Below are 13,796 nucleotides of genomic sequence, written 5' to 3'. Positions count from 1 at the left end.
GGAGCAGAAGTTCAAGACCAGCTTGAGCTACATAGGGAGACTCTGGCTCAAAACAACAAAACATATACACACAGGATGAATGCTAGTGGTTCACACCTGTAATCCTAACTACTAGAAAGGGTGAGAGCAAAAAGATTGAGGTTTGGGATCATTGTGGTGTGTTTATGAGACCCTATCTCAAAAAGAAAGAAAAGAGAGAGATGGAGATAGAGATAATACAGGACTAGAGGTGTGACCAAAGTGCTATAGAGTGGTACAGCAAATGTGATCCTCTGGGGTCAAGCCTCAGTGTACCACCACAAACACAAAAAAAAGCACAATAAATACTCATAATAACGTTAATATTCTGTTATACAACTTAACCTAATCAAATATAAAGCTGTCAGTAACTCGAAGCTATTCTCCTGCATGTTATTCATGGAGAAACAGACTGTGAAAAGCCAAAACCTGGGACCAGAGCTGCACAGTGGTTAGGGGCAAAGCAGGGATCACAGTCCGGGAAGGCCAGCTTCAGGCCCATGCCCTGAGGCATGAGGGTTTTGTAGAGCCTCATCAGAGCAGACCTGGAGGTAGAGAATGACTGTGCAGGATGAATAGTACCCGTAACCATGGAGCTGCTAAAGGCAGCTCAGAGCATCTACTGCTCTGAAAAACAAGACAGCCAACCCTCAAGTAAGCCAGCAGCCCTCGATGCCCGCCTCGCAGTGCAGCACCCAGGCCCATGGGTAGGAGGGCCTGCAGACACACTTGGCTCCAAATCAAAGCCCTCCTTCCGCACACTCTCCAAGAACGAAGACGGCTGCTGGCTGGTACGCGGGCCCTGCTGCTGCCAGAGGAACCCGGCAGAGGCCTCACCACCATCTGGAAGTGATTTGGCCCAGAGATTCCTGACCGGGGTGGAAAGTTGGAATGACCAGCCGCCTGGAGCTCCCGTCCAGCTCGGAAACAAAGCGGGTGTGAATGGGCCCCTGAGGCAGCCATAACATCCCAGGGTCACCCTCTTCCCAGGGGGACACCCTTTAGACAGCTCCCAACTCTATTTTGGCAGGGAGGAGGATCAACAGCAGCTTACCAAGCTGGTCTCCCAGAGTGGCACTGACTTTGAATGTCCCTTTGGTGTGCAAGCCCTCCATCATGACTTTTGAGAATACTATGGGAATATTATGGGTGCTTTATTTAGTCAACAAGTATTCACAGAGCACTTATTATATACTCTGAACTATTCCAAGCATTTTCTTAAGATATTAACTTGTTCCATCTTTATAACAACCTTTCAAAAAGGTACTTATTATCCTCATGTTAGCAACAAGACAACCAGGGCAACAAGAAAGTTCTTAACAGCTACTTTGTGACAAGTGGGATTTGAATCAAGTCTCCTCACCTTTAACCCTATAGTCATGTGCTACATTGTTGCAAATGGCACAGCACTTGTTGATTATGACAAATTATCCCACTTTGCTACTTTTTAAGTGCTCTCTGGGTTTGGACTACATTGTATCCAAAGCACACATGGAGCAGTTAAACTAGGAACAGAGGGGCTGGGAATATGGCCTAATGGCAAGAGTGCTTGCCTCCTATACAGCAGGCACTGGGTTTGATTCCTCAGCACCACATATACAGAAACTGGCCAGAAGTGACGCTGTGGCTCAAGTGTCAGAGTGCTAGCCTTGAGCAAAAAAGAAGCCAGGGACAGTGCTCAGGCCCTGAGTTCACGACCTAGGACTGGCAAAAAAAAAAAAAAAAAAAGGAGCAGAACTTGAGTTTTGGGTACCTAATTCAGTGGTGATGGCCCAAAATGGGGGAGGTAAGAGAAAGGCACTGGGTACAATAGTAATCAATCCTCCACCACCACCACCACCCTGTACATGTGCGTGCACACACACACACACACACAACAGCCCAGTAATCCTCCTGAGGTGGCCCACATACAAGTAAATTAAGCAATTAGGGTCAGGCCATATCCATCTGCTTGTATCTCAAACCTGTAATCCTTGCTTATTTAGGAGGCTGAGATCAGAGGATCACAGTTGGAAACCAGCTCAGATGGGAAAGTCAATGAGGCTTTGGGAGACTTTTTTTTCCTCCAAGTTAGCTGAGCTGTCCAGAGAGCCAGAGAGATTTCTGGAAAGACAAGTAAATAAAACTGCTAGCTCTAGCAAACAACTAGAGCTAAATATGCTGAGGTCTCAGGCCATAACAAGAAACTAAAGAAACATTTTCAACTTTGGGATGGAGCCTAGGGTGGGCCCATCTTCTGATGAACCACAAATGTGAGTAATTAAACAGGCAGGGTTGATTTTCAGTGGGTTCTAGGCAGGCATGCCAGTCCTCTGGTATCTTGTGGTCTCACAAGCAGGCTCACATACACGATTCTGGTGGTTCCTATGATGTATATTGTTGGGAGCTACCCAAGGCTCATAAACACCAGTATTCATCCAATGGTACCTTCTCTAATTATGGAGTAAAGCACAATGTACTAGATAGCAGGAAATCTAAAAACAAAAGACAACCAATGAGCAGAGCACTGGTGACTAATTCCTGTAATCCTAGCTACTCAATAGGCTGAGATCTAAGGACCAAAGTTCAAAGCCAGCCCCGGCAGGAAGTAAAGAGACTCTTATTTCCAACTAACCACCAGAAAACTGGAAGCGGTGCTGTGGCTCAAAGTGGTAGAGCATTAGCCTTGAGCAAACGAGCTAAAGAATAGTGCCCAGGTGCTGAGTTCAAGCCCTCAACCACAAAAAATAAACAAAAACAACAAACACCAATGAAGACACACACAGCACGCATTCCTCAACAGATCGGGGCCAATGGACCCCACCTCCTACATTGACATGAGATATAACCCCCTGGGACTGTCCCCAATATTCAGAGAACCAATCCTGTCACTCACAGAGAGCTGTCTTCTTTGATGCCAGAGATTTAAAGTACGGGTATCCACTTACCATCCCAACAATCCAGCCCTAAAAAAGGGGGGTAAGTGGGGGCTCAATTGTACCAATCTCTGACATAAGCAAAGTCAAGTGAAGCTCAATTTTGACAGCATGGGAAACCTGAGTTCCAATCATTGCGATGTGCTTGCTCAGCTGGGTCACTTCCACAAGTTACTTCCCTCCTGTTTCCATTCTTTAGGGACAATAATATAAGCAACATCAACAGTAACCACAGCAACCACTTTCTAAGTACTTTCCATATGGCAGGCAGGATAGAGCCAAGCATTTACCCTTCCAGGGTTTTCAGAAGGGATCATTCTTGAAGAGGGTAAGAACTGCTATTTGTCAATGACTATCATGGCTATTCAATGCCAGAAATCAACAGAACACAATAAATACCTGGCAATTGCACCAAATGGAGCTAGCTGGGGTCACTCTCGGCCAAAGACAACATAATATCAGCAGTAAATACATGAACTGAAGTCTTTTTCATGACTTTTGCATGACTGCCTGTCTCCAGAGGCTGGAAAATCTGTTTGCTATGAGATCTTTCTGGACAGCAACTAGACAGGAGTCAATATGTGATCATACCTGTTGACCCAGGAATGCTACCTTGGGGAATAGGAACCAAACAATATTTTTCAAAGGAAAATGAAAGCCAAGGGCTGGGAAGATGGCCTAGTGACAAGAGTGCTTGCCTCATATACATGAAGCCCTGGGTTCGATTCCTCAGTACCACATATACAGAAAAGGCCAGAAGTGGTGTTGTGGCTCAAGTGGCAGAGTGCTAGCCTTGAGCAAAAAGAAGCCAGGGACAGTGCTCAGGTCCTGAGTTCAAGCTCCAGGACTGGCAAAAAAAAAAAAAAAAAAAAAAAAGCCAAGTGCCAGTGGCTCATGCCTGTCATCCTAGCTACTCAGAAAGCTGAGATCTGAGGATCACAGTTCAAAGCCAGCCCAGCCAGGAAAGTCCATGAGACTCTTATCACCAATGAACCAGCAAAAAAAAAAAAAAAAAAAAAAAAGGCTGGAAAATGGAGCTGTGGCTCAGGTAGTAGAGCTCCAGCCTTGAGTGAAAAATCTTAGGGACAGTGTCTTGAGTTTGAGTCCCAAGACCAGCAAACACAAAAGAAAAAGGAAATCACACAGTGTAAACTGTGGTGGTCTACAGAAAGGCTGTCAATAGCTAAGGCCCACCAGTGGAGGAAAGGAAACCATTCCTGCAATGGCAGGACAATGGAGGCCTGAGGCTCTGAATGGCCTCAAGAATGAAAATTACAAGGACCAAGGCCACCTTTAACACCTTCCAGCCTCTAGAATGATACACAAGCCCAGAGCACCAAAGCAAAGTCATGCTGGACGCAGCTGCTGCCTGTGTAAACAGTTGGTAAATTAGGCAGCCCAGGGTTTTTCTGGAACTGTGGTTTCTTTTTTTAAGAGATTCTATGTCATGTTTGGATACTCCTGGTTTACTTTAAGTTTCTTTGTTCAGTTAATTAAATAAATACACACTTTTTAAAACAAAGAAGAATGGATCCACATTGACTCAGCCAGGCCTTGCCATTCATTCCTCAGAAGAGGAAAGAGTTCCAGGGGAATTATGAGGTTCTCCTTCAACACAAGGGAAGACCCCCCCTCCCCCTAAAAAGACAACAGACACCCTCCCCCAGAAAGCTCCCCTCGGTAAAGATACCACACCCCTGGAAGGGGAGGCCTGCTGAGAAGCTGGCTTGGTAGTCATAGCTGCCTAGTCCCAGGAAGTAGGAAGCAGCTCTACCTGCCAGAACAGGTGTGGGGGAGGGCAAGGCTGGGAGGAGGCTCAGCCTAGAGGGAACCCCTTTTGCACTGGAGAAAGTCCCAGAAGCCACACCCTTTCTGACCGGAGTCTTTTCTTTCTGACTGCAGTGTTTAAAATGACCTGGTTTTCGCAGGAAGAGACCCCAGCCCCAGGCCAGTACTTCCCTAGCAAGACAAACACACACACACACACACTCACACTCACACACACAGAGCATACATAATTGCATATTCACACTGTGCGGGAACTCTTTAAATATGCAGAGTACATTTATACAGTATGCTCCTACTTGCCTAGTGCATGTGTGCCGACAATGAACACACATGAACACAACACATTCCTTTGTCCCTATTATAACAAACCCCATCCTCAGCAACCCCGTGACCCTCCCAGAAGCCCCCCAACTATCCGAGGCTACAAGAGAGACTACATCCCCATTCTTGCTCCTCAGTGCAAAGGGACAGGAACCCGAAATCCAACTCCCCCTCCTCTCTCAGGAAGACTGAAGGTGGGGGCAGGGGAGAGGAAAACAAAACCCTAATTGTCTCCACTCTTTCGATTCTCTGGCCCCCTAACCGTGTGACCTTGGGTAAGTCAACTCTCCGGACCTGCCAAATGTAAAATGGGTCTCAGGACCCTTCGCTCCTGGGATGACTAAGGCCGGTGATGAACGTGGAAGGCGGGGGCGTCTCAGCTGACGCTAGCTGGGCCCTCCACAGGACGGTAATGACTACTTATCACCACCTCCAAGGTCTCCCGACTACCCCAACCAGCGGCGAGTCGCGCCGGCTGCGCGCCGGAGCAGGCAGGCCACACCCCCGCGATCGCCCGCCGCGGGTCCCCGCGACGGCAGGGGCGCGCGCCAGGTCCCGTCCCCACCTGGGCGGGGAGGTCCCAGGCGGGGAATGCCCGCTCCCTCCCAGGTCTCCGCGGCCCAACTCGGAGCCAACGCCCGTCCGGGGGCAGCCAGTGCACGGGTTTGGGTGCACCCCACGAGTGCTTCGGGACTCGCCCACGGGGGCGGACCACAGAACCGGTTCCCAGTCCCCCCCCCCCCATCCGCCCCAGCTCTCATAGGGGCGCCCCAGGCGCAGAGAGAACACACATCTCCATCCTTCCGTCGGGTGACCTCAATCCTCACCCTCACCCCACAACCAACTCCAGGGCGCACGGTGGGGAGCGCCGCGCTGGGCAATCTCGCCAGGTCCCAGCCCGGGGATGACACCGGGGATGGCACCTAGGTCCTGAGGTCCCTCGCCCCAAGGATGACTCCCCTGGCCTGGGCGGGGCGGTGGAGCGCAGGGCAGGGAGCCCTCCCCCAGCTTTGGCGGGGCGCACGGGCGGGAAGAAGGTGGGCCCCCGCCGCCGATGCCTGGGCCGGACCCGGACACTCACCGATGGACACGAGCTTGATGCTCTCGTGGTCCAGGAACTCGAGCGCCACGGACACGTTCTCCAGCTGCATCTGGCGGAAGGTGGGCCGCTGGTGGTACTTGCGGTACATGCGCTTCTGGCTGAGCACCTCGAGCAGCGCGATGAGCCGCAGCCCGTCGCTCAGGTCGGTCTGCAGGTTCCCGATGCGCTTGTTCACGCACTTCAGGTGCTCGTTGCACCAGCGCGTGAACGTGTTCTGCTGGATCTTCTTCCACGGCGCGTCCTCCGCCAGGTCCTTCTCGGTCACCGGCATCCTGGCGGCAGGGAGAGAGCGCGAAGAGCAACGAGCGGAACGGTCTGGTGTCCGAAGGCCCCACAGGCCAAGGGAGAGAGAACCAAAGGGGAGCGGGAATGGGACTCGAACTCGCTGCTACCAGAGCCGCGGCCGGAGCTGCTCTGAAGTCGCCCGACCCAAAGCGCGAGAGGCGCCTGGCCCCGCGCCTGCGCGCTGCGACGCCCCGCCCTCCAAAGCCCCGCCCGGTCCGAGCCTAGAGCAAGAACTCCCTGGCCACGCTCGCCCCCTGCCTCCCGCAGAGGGCACTGCGCCAAGGTCTCCAACGTGTCCGGGGCATCTCTTCCTTCCCGCTACCACCCCAGCAAGCTACCTTTGCTGCTGCTGCTTTTTGATTTGGGTACCTAGAGCCACACCTCCACTCCCGCCGTGTGTGTGTGTCTCCTAGGACTTGAACTCAGGGCCTGGGCACTGTCCCTGAGCTTTTTAGCTCAAGGCTAGCACTCTACCACTTTGAGCCACAGCTCCATTTCCAGGTTTTGCTGCACAACTGGAAGTAAGAACTTCAAGGACTTTGCTGCCCAGGCTGGCTTGGAGCCTTGATCCTCAGATCTCAGCCTCCTGTGTAGCCAGGATTTCAGGCTTGAGCCACCAGCACCCAGCCCATTTCCAGCTTTTTGGTGGTTAATTGGAGATAATTGTCTCCAGGACTTTCCGGCCTGGACTGGCTTTAATTCACAATCCTCAAATCTCAGCCTCCTGAGTACCTAGGATTACAGGTATGAGCCACCAGCAGAAGGCTTTGTGTTCATAATTGAAAGCTAAGGCCATGCCTGGCTGGCCCCCAGAAGGGCCTCGGTAATTACTTAAATGCTCATGCCCCCCCCCCCACTACCAATTAAGCAAAGTAATTTGCTGGGGGTCAGCTGGTGATTACTAAACAAGGTTATACTGTTCCCTAATGGCAGCACCTAATCCCCAGGAATTAGCCTTTGTCCCTCAGCACCCCCTTCCCCCTCAGCAGATTCACCAAAGGCAAAGCTGGAAATCTCAGCCTCCCCTCAGGCCCAGAGCTCAGTTTCACATACTTTGCTCCACCCAAACTCATCCAGCGAAACTTATCAGCCAGAGTGATCAACTCAGCCCAACCAGCAGGCTGTGCATCGGGTAAGATTCCTCTGTAAATATCATTTTCAAAGAAAGAGATAAAGTTAATTATAGTAAGTCACAATTAGAGCAACGATCTGTCTGGTTTTACCCAGGATGAAGGCATTTCTTGAGGTACAGGTCTTTCAGTGCTAAAAGCAGGAGAGGCCTTGGCAAACCAGAACCTCCACTACATGCACAACATCATCACGCCAACGAGAAATCGGTATTTGCAAATACTTTTCTGTTTATTTCTCATTGGTTCTTTCAAATCCGATGTGTGCTTCCCCTCCCACCCCTATCCCCTTTTTTTCTCTAGTATTGGGGTTTGAACTCTGAGCCTAGGTGCTGTCCCTTACCTTTTTCTACTCTAGACTCTATCACTTGAGCCATGGGTCCACTTTTGGCTTTTGGGTGGTTAAATGGAGAGAAGAGTCTCCCTGACTTTCTTGCCTGGCAAGGCTTTGAACCTGGGTCCTCAGCTCTCAGCTAGGATTACAGGTGTGAGCCACCTGCACCTGGCTCAATGTGTACTTTATTGTTTGCCTGCTTGTTTTTGCAGGGCTAGGGATTGAACTCAACACCTGAAGTGATGTGTATTTTCTGCTTATTGCATGTATCACCTCTGAATAATCACTTTGGCTGCTGGTGGCTATCATAGTGGATAAGGCAGGACAGAAACACTTGATGTTGAATAAGCTAGTTCATAACTGGGAGATGTACCATACATGTCTAGAGTCTTGACCTTGGGCCACCATCTCTGCCTGTGAAATCTACCTCCAGAACTTCAGTGTGTGAGAGACATCCCAGGAGAATCTCCATACTCTGGTATCCTGGGGTTTACTACTATTATCACATGTCAGGATATTCAGCGCTGATAATGTGGCTTAGTGGTAGAGTGCTTGCCTAGCATGCATGAAGCCCTGAGTTCGATTCCTCGATATCACACAAACAGAAACAACTAGAAATGGCGCTGTAGCTCAAGTGGTAGAGTGCTAGCCTTGAGCAAAAGAAGCTCAGGGATAGAGCCCAGGCCCTGAGCTCAAGTGCCACACCTGCCTGCCAAAAAAAAAAAAGTCAGGATATTCATAATACTTAAAAATAGCAGTAATGATAAATAGAGCTGGACACTGGTCACTCATACCTGTAATTCTAGCTACTCAGGAGGCTGAGATAAGAGGATTGGGATTCAAAGCTAGTCCAGGCAAGAAAGTCACAAAAAAATCTTATCTCCAATTAGCCAGCAAAATATCTGGAAGTGGAGCTGTGGCTCAAGAGGTAGAGCACCAGCCTTGAGCAAAAATGCTAAGGACAGCACCTAGGCCCTGAGTTCTACCCCAAATTCTGTTACACCACACACACAAAAGTACTTTCCACTTTGGGAGTGCTGGCATTATCTCATTCATTGTTCACATACGCCTCGGAGGTATAAGTATTTCCATTTTACAGGTGAGAAAATTGAGGCAGGTAGGGGTAGTCCGATGCTTAGGGACACTAAGTGGCAGAGCATAGATGCAAATGAAGCTGTAGTCATGATTTAGAGCAGGGGCCTGTGGCTGGGCATGTAACACAATCATAAAGCACTCTACTAGTGGGATAGGAAGGGGGACCTTAAATTTGGTTCCCAGGTCTACAAGAAGAAAAAAATAAAAGCAGAGACCTGAAGCTCCAGGACCTTGCTTGTGTCTCCCAAACTAGTCATGATACAGAACAAAGTACAATAGTATGAATCAGTGAAAAACAGCTAGAGCGCCTAGCATAGAAGTGCCCTCCAGAGGACTGATGCGGCTATGCTGTGATTATTACCAGAAAGCTGGGGCTGAAAGCTGCAGATCCATTGATAGATAAATTGTTGTTGTTTTTTTATGGTGCTAGGGTTCTAGCCCAGGGCCTACTGAGCTCTAGGCTGGGGCTCTCTCTCTATCTCTAAACTCCACCCCAGACTACAAGTTGTGGAGTGTGAAGCCCACTTTCTATAGGGAACAGAGATGGAGAACCTGGCCTGGCAAAAGCACTGGCCTTCTCTGCAGGGTGGAGTCCCAGTCCTCTTTGCCCCAGGGAGGGGCCTTCCTCGTGGTAATTTTACACCACTGTCCACACCCTGTGGCCAAGAAAAGAAAGCAAAATCTATCTGAGAATATTTGCTCAACCTCTCCCTCCCAGGGGAGGAAGCCGGTTCCCCTAGCGGCTCACTGGAGAGGTGACAGCACACACACACACACACACACACACACACACACACACACACACACAGATCTAGTGCTGGCTGTGGGGACCTAAGAGCAGCTCGGGCCCCACTCGTGGAGAAAGCCCCTCTGTGGGAAGGGGAGGACGGTGGTGGGAGAGCAGGCCTTCCCAAAGAGGTAGCAAAAGCTGATGAAGTTTGAAGTTCCAAAAGATCCTGCCAGCCTTGCCTGAGATAAGGCAGAGGTCACTGGCAGCGTTTAGAAGACCCATTCTTTGTTATTTTGTGAGCATGTGTGTGTGTCATTGATGGGGCTTGAACTCTGGGTGTTGTGCACTTGCTAGACTTGGTTGCTTAAGAGATGGCACTCTACCACTTGAGCCACACCTCCAGCCCATCCTTTTGCTAGTTAATTGAAGATGATGTCTCATGGACTTTTCTGCACAGCTGGTTTCAAACAGCAACCCTCCAGATGGCAGCCTCTTTAGTAGTTAGGACTTTATGCACGAGCCACTAGTGCTTGGCTGTATAGTTTTTTTGAGACAGGGTCTCAATATATAACCCATTCTGGCTTCAAACTCCTAATTCCCCTGATCCTCCTGCGTCAGCCTCCCCAGTACTGGAATCCCAGGCCTGCAGCACCATGCTTGACAATGAGAGACCATATAAGCAACTTAACATCAACTATCTTTTAAAAAGTTTTTCTCAACAATGCTGTGATGATACTATTATTATTATCTCCTATAAGTAGGGAAACTGAGGCTAACAAAAGAGAAAGCTGGGCTGGGAGGTACTCCACATAGAGCACTTGCCTACAAATGTGAGAACCTGAGTTCAAACCCCAGCATGCCCCTAACCAAAAAAAAAAAAAAAAATTACTTACTGAAGGTCTTAAAAGTATTGTCAGAACCTGGATTCAAAATCCTGTCTAGGCTGACCCAGTGGCTCAGCTACTGTTATGCCAAGTTGCGAAACAACCACCAAGAAGGCCACCGAGACTCAGACATTCCGAAATGCAAAAGCAAGGCTTTATTCAGGCGAGCTGCAACTCGGGCCTCGTCCTACCCACCGACACAGCGGAGGTTAGGAGGAAGCCCCGAGCTGCGCTTGCACAGGGCTTATAAAGGCAAAAAACAAAGTTACAGCAATTAGGTGTTCAAGCAAGCAAGATTAGGACACAGGTACAAATCTGATTGGCTCAGGGCTCGAGGCACTCTGGGGGCAGTTAGAGTTAAGCATTCCCAGTGGTTAGAGTTCTCGACCGGCTGGGCCCTAATAAGCTTGTCCTGAGTTTGCTCACAGGGCCTGCTTATCTCAGGTTCACATGGTAAAGTGGGGTCCGTGTGGTAAAGTGGGGCCTGACTTCAAAGTCTGGCTCTTCACTACTACTACTCAGGAGAGAGATCTGAGAATCATGGTTCAAAGCCAGCCTGGATATGAAAAACTCCATGAGATTCTTAATCTCCAATTGACTACCAAACAGCTGAAAGTTGAGCTGTGGCTCAAGAGATAGAACACCAGCCTTGAGCAAAGGTACAGTGCCCAGGTCCTGAGTTCAAGCCTCAGAACTATCATTAAAAAATAAAAAGCTTAGTAGAAGCCAGTGTCTCACACCTTAATCCTAGCTACTTAGGAGGCTGAGACCTGAGGATTGCAGTTTGAAGCCAGACTGAGTAGGAATGTCCTTGAGGCTCTTATCTCCAATTAATCACAGAAAAAACTGGGAGTGATCCTATAGTTCAGGTGGTAAAGTGATAGTGTTGAGCAAAAGGGGCAAAGGAACAGCACTCAGGTCCTGAGTTCAAGGCCCAGTGTAAGGTCCATCCCAGGAGGGCTACGTGCAGAAGCCCCCCAACCTGGTTAAGTCTCCACCCAGTTACCTGGGTAACCAGCAGAACTGGCAGCAATTACTTCTCCCTTCCCTGAGGTCACATCCTAATCCACCTGGCCACACCCCTTGCCCCTGCCCTAGATAAGGGGGGGGGGGTAGAGGTCCCCGCCCCTTCTCTCTGGCCATGCATCATCTCAGCCACAGACCAGCAGTTCAGTAATAAACTTTCTCTCCTACCCGAATACTGCATGGCGTTCTCCTTTATCAGCTACCTACTTTAAAAATCTAACACCCAGGACTGATCAAAAAATAAATAGATAAATTAAAAAAACAATTAACTAGTCCAACCAAGTCTAGAAGCCAGCTCTAAGTCCTTAAGCTCTTCAGTTGCTCAGAACACACAGGCATGATAGCCCCAAGCCCAGCTTGATTGCCCAAAGAGGCTAAAGGAATGAAGCCAACCACGGCTTATTCCACATCTGTGTGCTGTTCATTCAACAAGACTGGGAGGCAGGGCCTGCTAAGGACCTTGACTTAACCCACAGGGCCTGCCTAGCACAAGGCAGAACCCAAGGCCAAAGCTTACTCCAACCCCAGCCTTGCTGGAATTGGAAGGGAAAAAAATGCAAATGGCTGTGGCTCTCTTTCTCCACCCAGTCTGGCTTTCACTTCTTTCTACGATTTATGCATAACTTTTTTGTTGTTGTTGTTGTTGTTTTTCTTAACTGTAGATAAAGCTACAGACAAATTTTCTGCTAAAGAAAGCTCTGTCTAGCCTCTGGTCACCTGACAAACCCAGTGCGCCTTCCAAGTGGAATAGCACTTCCTCTGTGGTGGCTTCCTCAAGCCCCTACCATCTCCCTTCCCCTACAAGCCAGCATTAGCAAATGGCTTTAGTCTCAGCACACTCAAGGATGGAAATTGTTTATCTTGATTCTGCGGGTCTAATAGAGAGGAAGTGATTGGACCCACTCTGAATTAGCATGGAGCAGGGACTGACTGGAAGTCACAGGTGAAGTGATTTCCTCAAGGTCATAGAGTCACATGACCAGAACCCAGCATGATGCCTTCAGATGCCTTAGTCTGAACCTTGATCCAAAATGTATGTCCAGGGGCTGGGAATATGGCCTAGTATACATGAAGCCCTGGGTTCGATTCCTCAGCACCACATATATAGAAAAGGCCGGAAGTAGCGCTGTGGCCCAAGTGGTAGAGTGCTAGCCTTAAGAAAAAAAAAGAAGCCAAGGACAGTGCCCAGGCCCTGAGTTCACCCCCCCAGGACTAGCAAAAAACAAAACAAAATGTATATCCAAAGGTATTTATTGCAACAGCTGGGCATAGTGGCCTGGCCTGTAATTCTAATACTCAGGAGACTGAGGTAGGAAGATTGTGAATTCAAGGTCAGCCTAGGATTCAGGGAATCATAGGGAGATACTATCTTACACACACACACACACACACACACACACACACACACACACACACACACACACACCAAAGTAGGTAGATTGATTCATGCCTGTATCCTAGCTACCTTGGGAGGAGGTTAAGAACCAGAGGATATCAGTTCCAGGCCAACCAAGACAAAAAAAAAAAAAAAAAAGTTCCTGAGACTTTATCCTAAAGACAATCAACAAGTAGGGCACCAGTGGCTCATGCCTATAATCCTACCTACTCAGGCGGCTGAGATCTGAGGATCATAGTTCAAAGCCAGCCCAGGCAGGAAAGTCTGTGAGACTCATCTCCAATAAACTACTCAGAAAAAGCAACAAGTGGCACTGTGGCTCAAGTGGTAGAGCACTATCCTTGAGCACAGAAACTCAGCTCAGGGACAGTGATCAGGCCCTGAGTTCAAGCTCCACAACCACCACCAACAAAAACCCCAGCAAATTGGGGTTGGAGGCATGGATCCATTGGTAGAGTACTTGTCAGTAATTGAAAGCATCAGGTACTGAGTTCAAGTCCCCATCTCAGATCCATAGAGAAAAAAGAAAAAGATAAAGATAGCCAGCAGCAAAATAGAGCATTAATATATGTTACTATATGCACAGAGTTGCGTTCAGTTGCCAGGGGGCTAGACAGCTTCCCAGAGTGCCAGTCTTGAGAGAAACTAACCCACCCCTGGACAAATAGGACCTCAGGTGGCCACAAGGGACAAACCTGTCTGAATGTGAAGTGATGAGCAGAAGCACTGCCCTGTCAAGGGGGAAGTTGAAATGTATACCACCACCATTGATCAA

The 13,796-nt window shown here is 49.1% G+C and overlaps 1 protein-coding gene across 5 annotated transcripts in view; it reads right to left on the bottom strand.

Moving 5' to 3' along the window:
• Positions 1-6,567, bottom strand: part of Flnb (filamin B) — a 151,545-nt gene extending 144,978 nt beyond the window's left edge. For all 5 annotated transcript variants that reach the window (XM_048356033.1, XM_048356029.1, XM_048356032.1 and 2 more), the window contains exon 1: positions 6,124-6,567. In XM_048356033.1, coding sequence (XP_048211990.1) covers positions 6,124-6,415 — 292 coding nt within the window. In that variant the 5' untranslated portion in view covers positions 6,416-6,567. The remainder of the gene's footprint in view (positions 1-6,123) is intronic.
• Positions 6,568-13,796: the final 7,229 nt, after the last annotated feature.

Source organism: Perognathus longimembris, chromosome 10 (genome assembly GCF_023159225.1).
Source record: "Perognathus longimembris pacificus isolate PPM17 chromosome 10, ASM2315922v1, whole genome shotgun sequence".
Classification (NCBI taxonomy): domain Eukaryota; kingdom Metazoa; phylum Chordata; class Mammalia; order Rodentia; family Heteromyidae; genus Perognathus; species Perognathus longimembris.
This window is presented reverse-complemented; position numbering and strand designations above follow the sequence as displayed.